A 17,973-nucleotide genomic window follows, 5' to 3' on the forward strand; every position below is an offset into this window, starting at 1 on the left:
AGGCTGCGGTGCTGGGGGGGTAGATTTGCATGTTCGCTCCCTCCCAGCCGGTCCCTAGAGCTGAGATCAAGGCGTTGAGCTTGCAGCGTTGGAGCAACGGGGATGTCACCCGGCCGCCCGTGTCCCCACGTCCCTTGGCTGCTGGTCCCGCTCCTTGTGGCGGCAGGTGGGTGTGAGGGGAGGGCAGGGCTGTGCCGGGTGGTGACCCCCGTTTCTTAGTGACCCCCGTGTAACAGCCACCAGCAGGGGTGGGAGAGAGCCAGCCGGTGTGGCTCTGGGTCCCACTTGCAAAACAAGCGCTGGCCCCAGGTGCATTAGAAAATCCACGAAATATCAGGGGGGAGAACAGGGCTGCCGCTGCAAAGGAGCCACGAGCGACGCGCCGGGGCACCGGCGGCTCGGTGGAGGTCGAGCCGGGGCCGTTTGCTCGCAGGCGATGGGGAGGCGCTGTGGGGTGCTGCTCAGCGCCCCCTCCCCGCTTTACTGCCGCCATAAATCAGCCCCGAGAGGTTTACGGTGCCGGGACCCTGTGCGCGGCGCCTGGGGCTCTTGGCTCCTTCTCCGGCTCCGTGGCCACTGCTGGCGCACTCGGCTCCAGCATCCGGACGTGGGAAACGGAAAAATTCATTTTGGCGAGTTATGGATGAAGGCAAGGGGGGGCGGTCCCCCTCTTTGTTTGCCGGCGTGTTTCCGCGAGGAGGAAGAGGGAGACCGAAGGGCGGCTCAGCCCTGGGCTGCTCCGGCCTTGCCGCAGCATCACCGCCACGTCCCCGGTCTGTGTCCCGCCGCTGCGGGGGCACCTGGGAATCGCTCAGTGGCGCAATGATGGCAGTGGGTGCTGCCCTGTGCTGAACCCCCCAGCGGCACAGCGGCCCCGGGGGCGGCGGGTGCCCCGGGGACGCGGTGATGCCGCGGTCTCGCTCCCCGTCACGAGCCAGCAGAGCGCCCACCGTGCTGGTACCGAACACCCCGGCGCGATCCCCCCTCTGAACTGGCGGGGGTCCATGGCCGTGCTCGCATGATGGGCCAACCCACCCCCAACGCCTGCGGTTTGCCGGTGACGTGCCGGCCGCCCAGTTCCCCCCGCTTCGCCTTCCCCTTCGCAAACCAAAGCGGCTGCGGAGGGCGGGGAGAGGCCGGAGCCCCCCGGCAGGCGCAGGAAGCGGCAGCCTGTGAGCAGGGGCGCAGGCCGGGCCCTGCGGTGTGTCTGTCTGTCTGTCTGTCACCTGCCCGGGGGGCTCTGCACGTTTGGCATCTCAGTGCCTGCATCCCCTGGCGCTGGCAGCACCGGTGCCGTGCCGGGGGCATCTCACGGCTACCCCAGGAACAGGGGGGCTGCACCCCAAAAGCTCAGCACTAAGGTGCCCCAGACAGAGGGTCCCTGTCCCCTGCGGGACACACGGGCACATTTCCCAAAGGTTTCACCTCAAACTTGCCGCACTTTGAGCCCGCTTTGGGCTCAGGCGCAGAGCGGGGAGCATCCCCATCCTCGCTCCGAAGGCCGGTCCCTGCTGTGGGGACAAGCACCCTGGGCGCACAGCCTGGGGTGACACGGGTGACACCGGGATGGATGATGCCGGGAAGGCACCGAGAGTGCCCAGCGTGTCCCCGAAGCCCTGGGGGACACCCAGCCCCACGCGTGGCACCCGGCCTGGTGTGGGAGTCATGGGCGTAGGATTAAATGAATCATCTCGGGCTCCCGTGACTCAGGCAGCAGCGGGCGGATGCCCATGGGGGTCTGCGGGAGGGACGGGGGTTCGCCGGGGTGTCCATCCTCCTGACTGTCCCTGTCCCCACCAGACGCTGCGGCTGCCAAGCCCCGGCAGCTGAACGGTGTCCTGGGGGAGTCTGTGCTGCTCTCCCCAGTCCTGTCCCCCAACAAAACAGTGACAAAGATCGACTGGAGCTTTTCAGCCGGCGCCGGCCCCGCAATTCAAATAGCAGAACTCAGCCGCAGTGGCTTCGAGCGTCCCGACCCCAACGACCAGTTCAGGGACCGGCTGCAGCTGTCGGAGGAGCTGGGGCTGCGGATCGGGGCGCTGCAGCGGGGCGACAGCGGGGTCTACGGGGCGCGGATCAAACTGCACCCGGCGCTGGTGGAGGATCAGACCTTCAGCCTCTCCGTCTACGGTGAGCGGCCGCACGCCGAGGTTTGGCAGAGTGAAAACAGAAACCCCCGAGCGCGAGAGCTAAGCCCTTGACTGGTGGGGAAACTGAGGCACAGAGCAATGATGGGGTTTACCAGGGTTAGGTTAGACCCCAAGCTTTGCAGCCCAGGGCCCGCAGCCCCTCAGCTCTGCAAAAGGTGAAATCCTGCCACCTCAGGGGTCCCCAGGGTGGCGCTGCCGTGCCCCACTGGGGACAAGCGCGACGGCAGGGATGGCGGTGAAGGAATCCCCGCCGTCCCGGGCTGAGCTGCGTCCCCCGTCGAACGCAGAGTCAGTGCCGAGCCCCCGGACCCGCAGCCAGCTCCTGGCCAGCACCCTGGAGTGGTGCAACCTGACGCTGCAGTGCCAGGGTGCCGGCAAAGGCGCCGTCAATGTCACCTGGAAGAGGGACAACGTCACCCGGGACCTGGCCTCCGACCGCCACCAGCTGTCCCCGGACGGGACCACCCTCCGGCTGGCTCTGCCGCCCGCCGCCGCCAACGGCACCTACGCCTGCACCGTCAGCAACCCCGCCGACCAGAAGGTCGCCCTGTTCGACCTGCAAACCATCTGCCAAAGCGGAGGTGAGACCCCCGCCCCGAGGATGCTCGGGGGTCCCGCTCACAGCAGCCTCGGCACAGGGCGGGCTCGGCCCTGGCGGGGGTTGGCACCGCTCACTGCCTCTCTCTGCCCCCCCAGGAGGACAAACGGCCTTCTCAAAGTCGGGGTACATCGTCCTGACCCTCATCCTGCTGGCGGTGAGCCTGGGGGGGGCCTTCTGGTGCTGGCGCATGAACAGCGAGAAGGCGGCAGACCCCGGTCAGTGAACGCACCGGCACTTGGCAGGGGGGTGGAATGCTGGGGGGTGTTTCCCGGCCCCTCCTGACCCCTGTTCCCCTGCAGCTGCCACCCCCACGGTGCCCGCCGAGGAGAGCCCCTCCGAGCCCCTGTACACCGAGATCGTGCGCAGGAGCCCCCCGGAAGGTAATGACCAGGTGAGGCCCTGGGGGGGCTGGGCTGGGGGTCCCGGCCACGCTGGGGGCCGAGCCACACGGGGGTCACGGCCACAGTGGGGTCCTGACAACCCTGGGAGTCCCAGCCACACAGAGGTCACAGCCGTGTAAGGCGCCTGGTCACGCTGGGGGTCTTGGTGACACCAAGGTCATAGCCACACTGGGGGTCTCAGCCCCATTGGGGGTCCTGACAACACGGAGGGGCCCGGCCACACTGGGGGCACAGCAACACTGGGATCACGGCATCATGGGGGTCCCAGCCACATCGGGGTCCTGGCCACACTGGGGGTCCCAGTCGTGTTGGGGTCCTGGCCACACCGGGGGTCATTGCAACCATGAGGGTCCGAGCCACACCAGGGGGCCTGGTGATACCAGGGGTCCCAGCCACGCTGCAGTCCTGGCTGTACTGGGGGTCCTGGCTGTACTGGGGTCTGGGTCCCGGCCATACTGGGGGTCCTGGCTGTACTGGGGTCTGGGTCCCGGCCATACTGGGGGTCCCGGCCATACTGGGGGTCCTGGCTGTACTGGGGTCTGGGTCCCGGCCATACTGGGGGTCCTGGCTGTACTGGGGGTCTGGGTCCCAGCCATACCGGGGTCCCGGCCATACTGGGGGTCCTGGCTGTACTGGGGGTCTGGGTCCCGGCCATACTGGGGTCCCGGCCATACTGGGGGTCCTGGCCGTACTGGGGGTCCTGGCCATACTGGGGGTCCTAGCTGTACTGGGGGTCTGGGTCCCGGCCATACTGGGGTCCCGGCCATACTGGGGGTCCTGGCTGTACTGGGGATCCTGGCTGTACTGGGGGTCTGGGTCCCGGCCATACTGGGGGTCCTGGCTGTACTGGGGGTCCTGGCTGTACTGGGGGTCAGGGTCCCGACCATACTGGGGGTCCTGGCTGTACTGGGGGTCTGGGTCCCGGCCATACCGGGGTCCCAGCCATACTGGGGGTCCTGGCTGTACTGGGGGTCTGGGTCCCGGCCATACCGGGGTCCCAGCCATACTGGGGGTCCTGGCTGTACTGGGGGTCTGGGTCCCGGCCATACTGGGGGTCCTGGCTGTACTGGGGGTCCTGGCTGTACTGGGGGTCTGGGTCCCGGCCATACCAGGCTCCCAGCCCCACGGGCCACTCCAGGCACCCGCCAGCCCTGGGGCAGGCTGGGCTCAGTGCTGGGGGCTCCCCAGGCCTGGGGAGGGGGGCTGGCGGGTCCCTCAGCAGCCCCCCGATTTCTGCTGCAGGGCCCCGGTCACCCCAAAACTAACGGGGAGCAGAGCTCGCCGCAGAAAGCGCCGGTCACCACCGTCTATGAGCAGATCCGGCGAGTGCCAGAGGACACGGCCGAGGAGGTGACATAGGCCCGCAGGTGCGGGGGGGTCGCTCCCAAAAGGGTCCCGGGGCTGGGGGGGTCCATGCGGGGAGCCCCCAAACCCCGTCGCCGCTGAGGGCTCCTCTGTCCCGCAGGCACCCGCAGCGCCGGAGCATCGGGATTTCCCAGAAGGGCTGTACAGTGCGTTGTGTGCCAAACCCGACCCCTCCGGCCCCCCTTTCGGCTCCGGGGATGGACGGCACCACCTCGGGGCGACAACCGTTCGGACGCTGCCCCCCCCACTCCGGTTTCTCCCCAACCTCCTTGTCTGACGCCCCCCCAGACTGTTTGGGGAGCGGGACCCCAGACTGAAGCAGAGACACGTGGTGACGGCGAAGCTGGGGGACCCTGCGCGGCCCCTGGGTGCCTCGGGATGGGGGGACCCCGGGGTTCACCTCCCACGTGCCGCCATGGCCGGGCTTGGCCGCCGCTGGGGACACCGGGGAGGGAGGGGGAACACCCCGGTGTTGGTCTGGCCGTGTCACCTTGGTGTGACACTGCAGGGCCAGGGCGAGAACCCCGGGGCAGTTGAACTCCCCAGCTCCTTCCCAACCCCAACCCCTTCCCCGAGCCTCCCGGGCCTCACAGGGACCCTCCACGGGGAGGTGTCCACCTGCTTCACCACTGCCACAGAGACATGGGGGGGACGCTGGGGCGTCCCCCAGCTCCGTCACACACGGCTCCACTGGAGCAGATGCGGGTGGCACCTCCGGGGCCGCAGAGGGACACAGGAGGGACCGTCGCCCCTGTGAATATGTTGAGATGCGCTCCCTTTTCCCCCCTGCCCCCCATAGCTGTTGCCTGCGTAGCCCATGCACTGTTATGATTTGGGGGGGGGTCTCACTGCCTGCGTACCCAGCACCCACTGTCACGGGGCCCCTCGCCCAGCCGGACTTCCCGTCGCTGTAAAAACAGCAAATAAATGTTGGTGAGATCACAGTGCAGAACTGGCGGTGGGGTGGGCACGCGTGTGCATGTGTGTGCATGTGTGTGCATGTGTGTGCATGTGTGTGCAAGCATGTGCAGGTGTGTGCAAGCGTGTACATGTGTGTGCATGTGTGTGCATGTGTGTTCAAGCATGTGCAGGTGTGTGCAAGCGTGTACGTGTGTGTGCATGTGCATACCTGTGTGTGCAAGCATGTGCAGGTGTGTGCAAGCGTGTACATGCGTGTGCATGCATATGCAGGTGTGCAGAAACATGTACGTGTGTGTGCGGCCATGTACGTGTGTGCAAGCCTGTGCATGCCTATGCAGGCGTGTGCAATCATGTACACGTGTGCAAGCCTGTACTGCTGTGTGCACACGGGTGCACGCCTGTTTCTCTCTGCATTGCACGTGGCCTCGTTGCAGTCAGAGCCTCCAGGGCCGTGCAAACCACCTGGGTTGGGGGCTGCACCCCAAGGAGCCCCAGCCCCCCTGTGCAGACGGGGCCGCAGCCACCTCTCGTTTCCCTTTTCGGAAGGCAGCAGCCGGCAGTGCTGTCACCTTGTCACCTCCACTCCTGGCCCCTACGCTGCCTGCGGCCAGCCCGGCCCCACATCGCCCCCAGACCCGTGGGGCTGTCGCAGCCCGAGTCTCCATCGCAGCCCGGATGTGGCAAGAGCCCGGACGGGTGACAACTGCCATGGGGACACGGCTCCTGCTGCTGGGGGGGCTCTGGTTCAGTGAAAGCTGCTCAAGAAGAGAATTTGCTGCTGGTGGGGAGAAACTGGCCCAGCCGCCAGCAGGAAATGCAGGCTCGGGGCAGGGGACAGGAGCATCCCAGGGGCTGGGGACAGGACATACCGGGCACTGGGAGCCCCTCAGGACATTCCCCTCTCCCCTCCATCCAAACCAGGCAAACCCTCCCCAGGAGGAGCAGCCGCCCCAGCTCAGCCCCGGTGGGGACCAAGGTCCAGGGCAGCGTATCCTGGAGTGCTGGTCTCAGCCCAGGCAGTGGCACATCTGCTCTTGTTTACCCAACAGCAACAGGCAGCATCTGGTTCCTGCCCTCGGTTACTGCACCCGGGCACCAGGAGGAAAACGAGGGCTGGGCAGTGGGGACCAGCTTGGGGACTGCGGGGACCAGCCTTTGGGGCTGGCACCAAACCCTTTGGTGCAGCAGGAGGGAGAAGTCCCAGCGACCCCAACGTGTGGCCACACAGGCTGGGGCTCAGCGATGCCACCGCAGTGTCCCCAAGGTGTCCTGTCATTGCCACTCCCCTGGGAGGCTGCGGTGCTGGGGGGGGTAGATTTGCATGTTCGCTCCCTCCCAGCCGGTCCCTAGAGCTGAGATCAAGGCGTTGAGCTTGCAGCGTTGGAGCAACGGGGATGTCACCCGGCCGCCCGTGTCCCCACGTCCCTTGGCTGCTGGTCCCGCTCCTTGTGGCGGCAGGTGGGTGTGAGGGGAGGGCAGGGCTGTGCCGGGTGGTGACCCCCGTTTCTTAGTGACCCCCGTGTAACAGCCACCAGCAGGGGTGGGAGAGAGCCAGCCGGTGTGGCTCTGGGTCCCACTTGCAAAACAAGCGCTGGCCCCGGGTGCATTAGAAAATCCACGAAATATCAGGGGGGAGAACAGGGCTGCCGCTGCAAAGGAGCCGCGAGCGACGCGCCGGGGCACCGGCGGCTCGGTGGAGGTCGAGCCGGGGCCGTTTGCTCGCAGGCGATGGGGAGGCGCTGTGGGGTGCTGCTCAGCGCCCCCTCCCCGCTTTACTGCCGCCATAAATCAGCCCCGAGAGGTTTACGGTGCCGGAACCCTGTGCGCGGCGCCTGGGGCTCTTGGCTCCTTCTCCGGCTCCGTGGCCACTGCTGGCGCACTCGGCTCCAGCATCCGGACGTGGGAAACGGAAAAATTCATTTTGGCGAGTTATGGATGAAGGCAAGGGGGGGCGGTCCCCCTCTTTGTTTGCCGGCGTGTTTCCGCGAGGAGGAAGAGGGAGACCGAAGGGCGGCTCAGCCCTGGGCTGCTCCGGCCTTGCCGCAGCATCACCGCCACGTCCCCGGTCTGTGTCCCGCCGCTGCGGGGGCACCTGGGAATCGCTCAGTGGCGCAATGATGGCAGTGGGTGCTGCCCTGTGCTGAACCCCCCAGCGGCACAGCGGCCCCGGGGGCGGCGGGTGCCCCGGGGACGCGGTGATGCCGCGGTCTCGCTCCCCGTCACGAGCCAGCAGAGCGCCCACCGTGCTGGTACCGAACACCCCGGCGCGATCCCCCCTCTGAACTGGCGGGGGTCCATGGCCGTGCTCGCGTGATGGGCCAACCCACCCCCAACGCCTGCGGTTTGCCGGTGACGTGCCGGCCGCCCAGTTCCCCCCGCTTCGCCTTCCCCTTCGCAAACCAAAGCGGCTGCGGAGGGCGGGGAGAGGCCGGAGCCCCCCGGCAGGCGCAGGAAGCGGCAGCCTGTGAGCAGGGGCGCAGGCCGGGCCCTGCGGTGTGTCTGTCTGTCTGTCTGTCACCTGCCCGGGGGGCTCTGCACGTTTGGCATCTCAGTGCCTGCATCCCCTGGCGCTGGCAGCACCGGTGCCGTGCCGGGGGCATCTCACGGCTACCCCAGGAACAGGGGGGCTGCACCCCAAAAGCTCAGCACTAAGGTGCCCCAGACAGAGGGTCCCTGTCCCCTGCGGGACACACGGGCACATTTCCCAAAGGTTTCACCTCAAACTTGCCGCACTTTGAGCCCGCTTTGGGCTCAGGCGCAGAGCGGGGAGCATCCCCATCCTCGCTCCGAAGGCCGGTCCCTGCTGTGGGGACAAGCACCCTGGGCGCACAGCCTGGGGTGACACGGGTGACACCGGGATGGATGATGCCGGGAAGGCACCGAGAGTGCCCAGCGTGTCCCCGAAGCCCTGGGGGACACCCAGCCCCACGCGTGGCACCCGGCCTGGTGTGGGAGTCATGGGCGTAGGATTAAATGAATCATCTCGGGCTCCCGTGACTCAGGCAGCAGCGGGCGGATGCCCATGGGGGTCTGCGGGAGGGACGGGGGTTCGCCGGGGTGTCCATCCTCCTGACTGTCCCTGTCCCCACCAGACGCTGCGGCTGCCAAGCCCCGGCAGCTGAACGGTGTCCTGGGGGAGTCTGTGCTGCTCTCCCCAGTCCTGTCCCCCAACAAAACAGTGACAAAGATCGACTGGAGCTTTTCAGCCGGCGCCGGCCCCGCAATTCAAATAGCAGAACTCAGCCGCAGTGGCTTCGAGCGTCCCGACCCCAACGACCAGTTCAGGGACCGGCTGCAGCTGTCGGAGGAGCTGGGGCTGCGGATCGGGGCGCTGCAGCGGGGTGACAGCGGGGTCTACGAGGCGCGGATCAAACTGCACCCGGCGCTGGTGGAGGATCAGACCTTCAGCCTCTCCGTCTATGGTGAGTGGCCGCACGCCGAGGTTTGGCAGAGTGAAAACAGAAACCCCCCGAGCGCGAGAGCTAAGCCCTTGACTGGTGGGGAAACTGAGGCACAGAGCAATGATGGGGTTTACCAGGGTTAGGTTAGACCCCAAGCTTTGCAGCCCAGGGCCCGCAGCCCCTCAGCTCTGCAAAAGGTGAAATCCTGCCACCTCAGGGGTCCCCAGGGTGGCGCTGCCGTGCCCCACTGGGGACAAGCGTGACGGCAGGGATGGCGGTGAAGGAATCCCCGCCGTCCCGGGCTGAGCTGCGTCCCCCGTCGAACGCAGAGTCAGTGCCGAGCCCCCGGACCCGCAGCCAGCTCCTGGCCAGCACCCTGGAGTGGTGCAACCTGACGCTGCAGTGCCAGGGTGCCGGCAAAGGCGCCGTCAATGTCACCTGGAAGAGGGACAACGTCACCCGGGACCTGGCCTCCGACCGCCACCAGCTGTCCCCGGACGGGACCACCCTCCGGCTGGCTCTGCCGCCCGCCGCCGCCAACGGCACCTACGCCTGCACCGTCAGCAACCCCGCCGACCAGAAGGTCGCCCTGTTCGACCTGCAAACCATCTGCCAAAGCGGAGGTGAGACCCCCGCCCCGAGGATGCTCGGGGGTCCCGCTCACAGCAGCCTCGGCACAGGGCGGGCTCGGCCCTGGCGGGGGTTGGCACCGCTCACTGCCTCTCTCTGCCCCCCCAGGAGGACAAACGGCCTTCTCAAAGTCGGGGTACATCGTCCTGACCCTCATCCTGCTGGCGGTGAGCCTGGGGGGGGCCTTCTGGTGCTGGCGCATGAACAGCGAGAAGGCGGCAGACCCCGGTCAGTGAACGCACCGGCACTTGGCGGGGGGGTGGAATGCTGGGGGGTGTTTCCCGGCCCCTCCTGACCCCTGTTCCCCTGCAGCTGCCACCCCCACGGTGCCCGCCGAGGAGAGCCCCTCCGAGCCCCAGTACACCGAGATCGTGCACAGGAGCCCCCCGGAAGGTAATGACCAGGTGAGGCCCCGGGGGGGCTGGGCTGGGGGTCCCGGCCACGCTGGGGGCCGAGCCACACGGGGGTCACGGCCACAGTGGGGTCCTGACAACCCTGGGAGTCCCAGCCACACAGAGGTCACAGCCGTGTCAGGCGCCTGGTCACGCTGGGGGTCTTGGTGACACCAAGGTCATAGCCACAACACTGGGGGGCCCAGCCATACTGGGGGGCTCAGCCACATGGAAGTCATAGCATCATGGGGGTCCCAGCCCTACTGGGGGTCCCAGCCATACTGGGGGCCCCAGCCACACAGAGGTCATAGCCGTGTCAGGGGTCTTGGTGACACCAAGGTCATGGCCACACTGGGGGTCTCAGCCCCATTGGGGGTCCTGACAACATGGAGGGGCCCGGCCACACTGGGGGCACAGCAACACTGGGGTCACGGCATCATGGGGGTCCCAGCCACATCGGGGTCCTGGCCACACTGGGGGTCACAGTCGTGTTGAGGTCCTGGCCACACCGGGGGTCATTGCAACCATGAGGGTCCCAGCCACACCAGGGGGCCTGGTGATGCCAGGGGTCCCAGCCACGCTGCAGTCCTGGCTGTACTGGGGGTCCTGGCTGTACTGGGGGTCAGGGTCCCGGCCATACTGGGGGTACTGGCTGTACTGGGGGTCCTGGCTGTACTGGGGGTCAGGGTCCCGGCCATACTGGGGGTACTGGCTGTACTGGGGGTCCTGGCTGTACTGGGGGTCTGGGTCTCGGCCATACTGGGGTCCCGGCCATACTGGGGGTCCTGGCTGTACTGGGGGTCCTGGCTGTACTGGGGGTCTGGGTCCCAGCCATACCGGGGTCCCAGCCATACTGGGGGTCCTGGCTGTACTGGGGGTCCTGGCTGTACTGGGGGTCTGGGTCCCGGCCATACTGGGGTCCCGGCCATACTGGGGGTCCTGGCTGTACTGGGGGACTGGGTCCCGGCCATACCGGGGTCCCGGCCATACTGGGGGTCCTGGCCATACTGGGGGTCCTGGCTGTACTGGGGGTCTGGGTCCCGGCCATACTGGGGGTCCTGGCCATACTGGGGGTCCTGGCTGTACTGGGGGTCCTGGCTGTACTGGGGGTCTGGGTCCCGGCCATACCAGGCTCCCAGCCCCACGGGCCACTCCAGGCACCCGCCAGCCCTGGGGCAGGCTGGGCTCAGTGCTGGGGGCTCCCCAGGCCTGGGGAGGGGGGCTGGCGTGTCCCTCAGCAGCCCCCCGATTTCTGCTGCAGGGCCCCGGTCACCCCAAAACTAACGGGGAGCAGAGCTCGCCGCAGAAAGCGCCGGTCACCACCGTCTATGAGCAGATCCGGCGAGTGCCAGAGGACACGGCCGAGGAGGTGACATAGGCCCGCAGGTGCGGGGGGGTCGCTCCCAAAAGGGTCCCGGGGCTGGGGGGGTCCATGCGGGGAGCCCCCAAACCCCGTCGCCGCTGAGGGCTCCTCTGTCCCGCAGGCACCCGCAGCGCCGGAGCATCGGGATTTCCCAGAAGGGCTGTACAGTGCGTTGTGTGCCAAACCCGACCCCTCCGGCCCCCCTTTCGGCTCCGGGGATGGACGGCACCACCTCGGGGCGACAACCGTTCGGACGCTGCCCCCCCCACTCCGGTTTCTCCCCAACCTCCTTGTCTGACGCCCCCCCAGACTGTTTGGGGAGCGGGACCCCGGACTGAAGCAGAGACACGTGGTGACGGCGAAGCTGGGGGACCCTGCGCGGCCCCTGGGTGCCTCGGGATGGGGGGACCCCGGGGTTCACCTCCCACGTGCCACCATGGCCGGGCTTGGCCGCCGCTGGGGACACCGGGGAGGGAGGGGGAACACCCCGGTGTTGGTCTGGCCGTGTCACCTTGGTGTGACACTGCGGGGCCAGGGCGAGAACCCCGGGGCAGTTGAACTCCCCAGCTCCTTCCCAACCCCAACCCCTTCCCCGAGCCTCCCGGGCCTCACAGGGACCCTCCACGGGGAGGTGTCCACCTGCTTCACCACTGCCACAGAGACATGGGGGGGACGCTGGGGCGTCCCCCAGCTCCGTCACACACGGCTCCACTGGAGCAGATGCGGGTGGCACCTCCGGGGCCGCAGAGGGACACAGGAGGGACCGTCGCCCCGTGAATATGTTGAGATGCGCTCCCTTTTCCCCCCTGCCCCCCCATAGCTGTTGCCTGCGTAGCCCATGCACTGTTACGATTTGGGGGGGGTCTCACTGCCTGCGTACCCAGCACCCACTGTCACGGGGCCCCTCGCCCAGCCGGACCTCCCGTCGCTGTAAAAACAGCAAATAAATGTTGGTGAGATCACAGTGCAGAACTGGCGGTGGGGTGGGCACGCGTGTGCAAGCGTGTGCATGTGTGTGCATGTGTGTGCAAGCATGTGCAGGTGTGTGCAAGCGTGTACATGTGTGTGCATGTGTGTGCATGTGTGTACAAGCATGTGCAGGTGTGTGCAAGCGTGTACATGTGTGTGCATGTGCGTACCTGTGTGTGCAAGCATGTGCAGGTGTGTGCAAGCGTGTACATGCGTGTGCATGTGTGTGCATGCATATGCAGGTGTGCAGAAACATGTACGTGTGTGTGCGGCCATGTACGTGTGTGCAAGCCTGTGCATGCCTATGCAGGCGTGTGCAATCATGTACACGTGTGCAAGCCTGTACTGCTGTGTGCACACGGGTGCACGCCTGTTTCTCTGTGCATTGCACGTGGCCTCATTGCAGTCAGAGCCTCCAGGGCCGTGCAAACCACCTGGGTTGGGGGCTGCACCCCAAGGAGCCCCAGCCCCCCTGTGCAGATGGGGCCGCAGCCACCTCTCGTTTCCCTTTTCGGAAGGCAGCAGCCGGCAGTGCTGTCACCTTGTCACCTCCACTCCTGGCCCCTACGCTGCCTGCGGCCAGCCCGGCCCCACATTGCCCCCAGACCCGTGGGGCTGTCGCAGCCCGAGTCTCCATCGCAGCCTGGATGTGGCAAGAGCCCGGACGGGTGACAACTGCCATGGGGACACGGCTCCTGCTGCTGGGGGGGCTCTGGTTCAGTGAAAGCTGCTCAAGAAGAGAATTTGCTGCTGGTGGGGAGAAACTGGCCCAGCCGCCAGCAGGAAATGCAGGCTCGGGGCAGGGGACAGGAGCATCCCAGGGGCTGGGGACAGGACATACCGGGCACTGGGAGCCCCTCAGGACATTCCCCTCTCCCCTCCATCCAAACCAGGCAAACCCTCCCCAGGAGGAGCAGCCGCCCCAGCTCAGCCCCGGTGGGGACCAAGGTCCAGGGCAGCGTATCCTGGAGTGCTGGTCTCAGCCCAGGCAGTGGCACATCTGCTCTTGTTTACCCAACAGCAACAGGCAGCATCTGGTTCCTGCCCTCGGTTACTGCACCCGGGCACCAGGAGGAAAACGAGGGCTGGGCAGTGGGGACCAGCTTGGGGACTGCGGGGACCAGCCTTTGGGGCTGGCACCAAACCCTTTGGTGCAGCAGGAGGGAGAAGTCCCAGCGACCCCAACGTGTGGCCACACAGGCTGGGGCTCAGCGATGCCACCGCAGTGTCCCCAAGGTGTCCTGTCATTGCCACTCCCCTGGGAGGCTGCGGTGCTGGGGGGGGTAGATTTGCATGTTCGCTCCCTCCCAGCCGGTCCCTAGAGCTGAGATCAAGGCGTTGAGCTTGCAGCGTTGGAGCAACGGGGATGTCACCCGGCCGCCCGTGTCCCCACGTCCCTTGGCTGCTGGTCCCGCTCCTTGTGGCGGCAGGTGGGTGTGAGGGGAGGGCAGGGCTGTGCCGGGTGGTGACCCCCGTTTCTTAGTGACCCCCGTGTAACAGCCACCAGCAGGGGTGGGAGAGAGCCAGCCGGTGTGGCTCTGGGTCCCACTTGCAAAACAAGCGCTGGCCCCGGGTGCATTAGAAAATCCACGAAATATCAGGGGGGAGAACAGGGCTGCCGCTGCAAAGGAGCCGCGAGCGACGCCCCGGGGCACCGGCGGCTCGGTGGAGGTCGAGCCGGGGCCGTTTGCTCGCAGGCGATGGGGAAGCGCTGTGGGGTGCTGCTCAGCGCCCCCTCCCCGCTTTACTGCCGCCATAAATCAGCCCCGAGAGGTTTACGGTGCCGGGACCCTGTGCGCGGCGCCTGGGGCTCTTGGCTCCTTCTCCGGCTCCGTGGCCACTGCTGGCGCACTCGGCTCCAGCATCCGGACGTGGGAAACGGAAAAATTCATTTTGGCGAGTTATGGATGAAGGCAAGGGGGGGCGGTCCCCCTCTTTGTTTGCCGGCGTGTTTCCGCGAGGAGGAAGAGGGAGACCGAAGGGCGGCTCAGCCCTGGGCTGCTCCGGCCTTGCCGCAGCATCACCGCCACGTCCCCGGTCTGTGTCCCGCCGCTGCGGGGGCACCTGGGAATCGCTCAGTGGCGCAATGATGGCAGTGGGTGCTGCCCTGTGCTGAACCCCCCCAGCGGCACAGCGGCCCCGGGGGCGGCGGGTGCCCCGGGGACGCAGTGATGCCGCGGTCTCGCTCCCCGTCACGAGCGAGCAGAGCGCCCACCGTGCTGGTACCGAACACCCCGGCGCGATCCCCCCTCTGAACTGGCGGGGGTCCATGGCCGTGCTCGCGTGATGGGCCAACCCACCCCCAACACCTGCGGTTTGCCGGTGACGTGCCGGCCGCCCAGTTCCCCCCGCTTCGCCTTCCCCTTCGCAAACCAAAGCGGCTGCGGAGGGCGGGGAGAGGCCGGAGCCCCCCGGCAGGCGCAGGAAGCGGCAGCCTGTGAGCAGGGGCGCAGGCCGGGCCCTGCGGTGTGTCTGTCTGTCTGTCTGTCACCTGCCCGGGGGGCTCTGCACGTTTGGCATCTCAGTGCCTGCATCCCCTGGCGCTGGCAGCACCGGTGCCGGGGGCATCTCACGGCTACCCCAGGAACAGGGGGGCTGCACCCCAAAAGCTCAGCACTAAGGTGCCCCAGACAGAGGGTCCCTGTCCCCTGCGGGACACACGGGCACATTTCCCAAAGGTTTCACCTCAAACTTGCCGCACTTTGAGCCCGCTTTGGGCTCAGGCGCAGAGCGGGGAGCATCCCCATCCTCGCTCCGAAGGCCGGTCCCTGCTGTGGGGACAAGCACCCTGGGCGCACAGCGTGGGGTGACACGGGTGACACCGGGATGGATGATGCCGGGAAGGCACCGAGAGTGCCCAGCGTGTCCCCGAAGCCCTGGGGGACACCCAGCCCCACGCGTGGCACCCGGCCTGGTGTGGGAGTGATGGGCGTAGGATTAAATGAATCATCTCGGGCTCCCGTGACTCAGGCAGCAGCGGGCGGATGCCCATGGGGGTCTGCGGGAGGGACGGGGGTTCGCCGGGGTGTCCATCCTCCTGACTGTCCCTGTCCCCACCAGACGCTGCGGCTGCCAAGCCCCGGCAGCTGAACGGTGTCCTGGGGGAGTCTGTGCTGCTCTCCCCAGTCCTGTCCCCCAACAAAACAGTGACAAAGATCGACTGGAGCTTTTCAGCCGGCGCCGGCCCCGCAATTCAAATAGCAGAACTCAGCCGCAGTGGCTTCGAGCGTCCCGACCCCAACGACCGGTTCGGGGACCGGCTGCAGCTGTCGGAGGAGCTGGGGCTGCGGATCGGGGCGCTGCAGCGGGGCGACAGCGGGGTCTACGGGGCGCGGATCAAACTGCACCCGGCGCTGGTGGAGGATCAGACCTTCAGCCTCTCCGTCTATGGTGAGTGGCCGCACGCCGAGGTTTGGCAGAGTGAAAACAGAAACCCCCCGAGCGCGAGAGCTAAGCCCTTGACTGGTGGGGAAACTGAGGCACAGAGCAATGATGGGGTTTACCAGGGTTAGGTTAGACCCCAAGCTTTGCAGCCCAGGGCCCGCAGCCCCTCAGCTCTGCAAAAGGTGAAATCCTGCCACCTCAGGGGTCCCCAGGGTGGCGCTGCCGTGCCCCACTGGGGACAAGCGTGACGGCAGGGATGGCGGTGAAGGAATCCCCGCCGTCCCGGGCTGAGCTGCGTCCCCCGTCGAACGCAGAGTCAGTGCCGAGCCCCCGGACCCGCAGCCAGCTCCTGGCCAGCACCCTGGAGTGGTGCAACCTGACGCTGCAGTGCCAGGGTGCCGGCAAAGGCGCCGTCAATGTCACCTGGAAGAGGGACAACGTCACCCGGGACCTGGCCTCCGACCGCCACCAGCTGTCCCCGGACGGGACCACCCTCCGGCTGGCTCTGCCGCCCGCCGCCGCCAACGGCACCTACGCCTGCACCGTCAGCAACCCCGCCGACCAGAAGGTCGCCCTGTTCGACCTGCAAACCATCTGCCAAAGCGGAGGTGAGACCCCCGCCCCGAGGATGCTCGGGGGTCCCGCTCACAGCAGCCTCGGCACAGGGCGGGCTCGGCCCTGGCGGGGGTTGGCACCGCTCACTGCCTCTCTCTGCCCCCCCAGGAGGACAAACGGCCTTCTCAAAGTCGGGGTACATCGTCCTGACCCTCATCCTGCTGGCGGTGAGCCTGGGGGGGGCCTTCTGGTGCTGGCGCATGAACAGCGAGAAGGCGGCAGACCCCGGTCAGTGAACGCACCGGCACTTGGCGGGGGGGTGGAATGCTGGGGGGTGTTTCCCGGCCCCTGCTGACCCCTGTTCCCCTGCAGCTGCCACCCCCACGGTGCCCGCCGAGGAGAGCCCCTCTGAGCCCCTGTACACCGAGATCGTGCGCAGGAGCCCCCCGGAAGGTAATGACCAGGTGAGGCCCTGGGGGGGCTGGGCTGGGGGTCCCGGCCACGCTGGGGGCCGAGCCACACGGGGGTCACGGCCACAGTGGGGTCCTGACAACCCTGGGAGTCCCAGCCACACAGAGGTCACAGCCGTGTCAGGCGCCTGGTCACGCTGGGGGTCTTGGTGACACCAAGGTCGTGGCCACACTGGGGGTCTCAGCCCCATTGGGGATCCTGACAACACGGAGGGGCCCGGCCACACTGGGGGCACAGCAACACTGGGATCACAGCATCATGGGGGTCCCAGCCACATCGGGGTCCTGGCCACACTGGGGGTCCCAGTCGTGTTGGGGTCCTGGCCACACCGGGGGTCATTGCAACCATGAGGGTCCGAGCCACACCAGGGGGCCTGGTGATACCAGGGGTCCCAGCCACGCTGCAGTCCTGGCTGTACTGGGGGTCCTGGCTGTACTGGGGTCTGGGTCCCGGCCATACTGGGGGTCCTGGCTGTACTGGGGGTCCTGGCTGTACTGGGGGTCTGGGTCCTGGCCATACCGGGGTCATGGCCGTACTGGGGGTCCTGGCTGTACTGGGGGTCTGGGTCCCGGCCATACTGGGGGTCCTGGCTGTACTGGGGGTCTGGGTCCCGGCCATACCGGGGTCCCGGCCATACCAGGCTCCCAGCCCCACGGGCCACTCCAGGCACCCGCCAGCCCTGGGGCAGGCTGGGCTCAGTGCTGGGGGCTCCCCAGGCCTGGGGAGGGGGGCTGGCGGGTCCCTCAGCAGCCCCCCGATTTCTGCTGCAGGGCCCCGGTCACCCCAAAACTAACGGGGAGCAGAGCTCGCCGCAGAAAGCGCCGGTCACCACCGTCTATGAGCAGATCCGGCGAGTGCCAGAGGACACGGCCGAGGAGGTGACATAGGCCCGCAGGTGCGGGGGGGTCGCTCCCAAAAGGGTCCCGGGGCTGGGGGGGTCCATGCGGGGAGCCCCCAAACCCCGTCGCCGCTGAGGGCTCCTCTGTCCCGCAGGCACCCGCAGCGCCGGAGCATCGGGATTTCCCAGAAGGGCTGTACAGTGCGTTGTGTGCCAAACCCGACCCCTCCGGCCCCCCTTTCGGCTCCGGGGATGGACGGCACCACCTCGGGGCGACAACCGTTCGGACGCTGCCCCCCCCACTCCGGTTTCTCCCCAACCTCCTTGTCTGACGCCCCCCCAGACTGTTTGGGGAGCGGGACCCCGGACTGAAGCAGAGACACGTGGTGACGGCGAAGCTGGGGGACCCTGCGCGGCCCCTGGGTGCCTCGGGATGGGGGGACCCCGGGGTTCACCTCCCACGTGCCGCCATGGCCGGGCTTGGCCGCCGCTGGGGACACCGGGGAGGGAGGGGGAACACCCCGGTGTTGGT

At 67.6% G+C, this 17,973-nt stretch overlaps 3 protein-coding genes across 3 annotated transcripts; all 3 read left to right on the plus strand.

Moving 5' to 3' along the window:
* The first annotated feature begins 1,021 nt into the window (after positions 1-1,021).
* LOC135999925 (SLAM family member 6-like) lies at positions 1,022-4,982 on the plus strand. Its single transcript, XM_065653500.1, has 7 exons — positions 1,022-1,172; positions 1,801-2,130; positions 2,438-2,731; positions 2,847-2,966; positions 3,051-3,142; positions 4,395-4,502; positions 4,618-4,982. The coding sequence occupies exons 1-7, from the start codon at positions 1,022-1,024 to the stop codon at positions 4,792-4,794; spliced, it is 1,272 nt and encodes a 423-aa protein (XP_065509572.1). The 3' UTR covers positions 4,795-4,982.
* Positions 4,983-7,751: 2,769 nt separating this feature from the next.
* LOC135999926 (SLAM family member 6-like) lies at positions 7,752-11,539 on the plus strand. The gene is made up of 7 exons (XM_065653501.1): positions 7,752-7,902; positions 8,531-8,860; positions 9,169-9,462; positions 9,578-9,697; positions 9,782-9,873; positions 11,123-11,230; positions 11,346-11,539. The coding sequence occupies exons 1-7, from the start codon at positions 7,752-7,754 to the stop codon at positions 11,520-11,522; spliced, it is 1,272 nt and encodes a 423-aa protein (XP_065509573.1). The 3' UTR covers positions 11,523-11,539.
* Positions 11,540-14,479: 2,940 nt separating this feature from the next.
* Positions 14,480-17,973, plus strand: LOC135999927 (SLAM family member 6-like). Its single transcript, XM_065653502.1, has 7 exons — positions 14,480-14,630; positions 15,254-15,583; positions 15,892-16,185; positions 16,301-16,420; positions 16,505-16,596; positions 17,374-17,481; positions 17,597-17,973. Exons 1-7 carry the CDS (start codon positions 14,480-14,482, stop codon positions 17,771-17,773), a joined length of 1,272 nt encoding a protein of 423 aa, XP_065509574.1. The 3' UTR covers positions 17,774-17,973.

Source organism: Caloenas nicobarica, chromosome 31, assembly GCF_036013445.1.
Source record: "Caloenas nicobarica isolate bCalNic1 chromosome 31, bCalNic1.hap1, whole genome shotgun sequence".
Lineage (NCBI taxonomy): Eukaryota > Metazoa > Chordata > Aves > Columbiformes > Columbidae > Caloenas > Caloenas nicobarica.

Coding starts and splice junctions, on each gene's coding strand:
- LOC135999925 (XM_065653500.1), top strand. CDS start 1,022: ATGGGCCAACCCACCCCCAACGCCTGCGGTTTGCCGGTGACGTGCCGG. Junction 2,131..2,437: donor CTTCAGCCTCTCCGTCTACG/GTGAGCGGCCGC, acceptor CGTCGAACGCAG/AGTCAGTGCCGAGCCCCCGG. Junction 3,143..4,394: donor CCCCGGAAGGTAATGACCAG/GTGAGGCCCTGG, acceptor TTTCTGCTGCAG/GGCCCCGGTCACCCCAAAAC.
- LOC135999926 (XM_065653501.1), top strand. CDS start 7,752: ATGGGCCAACCCACCCCCAACGCCTGCGGTTTGCCGGTGACGTGCCGG. Junction 9,463..9,577: donor AACCATCTGCCAAAGCGGAG/GTGAGACCCCCG, acceptor CTGCCCCCCCAG/GAGGACAAACGGCCTTCTCA. Junction 9,874..11,122: donor CCCCGGAAGGTAATGACCAG/GTGAGGCCCCGG, acceptor TTTCTGCTGCAG/GGCCCCGGTCACCCCAAAAC.
- LOC135999927 (XM_065653502.1), top strand. CDS start 14,480: ATGGGCCAACCCACCCCCAACACCTGCGGTTTGCCGGTGACGTGCCGG. Junction 14,631..15,253: donor GGCGCAGGAAGCGGCAGCCT/GTGAGCAGGGGC, acceptor TGTCCCCACCAG/ACGCTGCGGCTGCCAAGCCC. Junction 17,482..17,596: donor CAGAGGACACGGCCGAGGAG/GTGACATAGGCC, acceptor TCTGTCCCGCAG/GCACCCGCAGCGCCGGAGCA.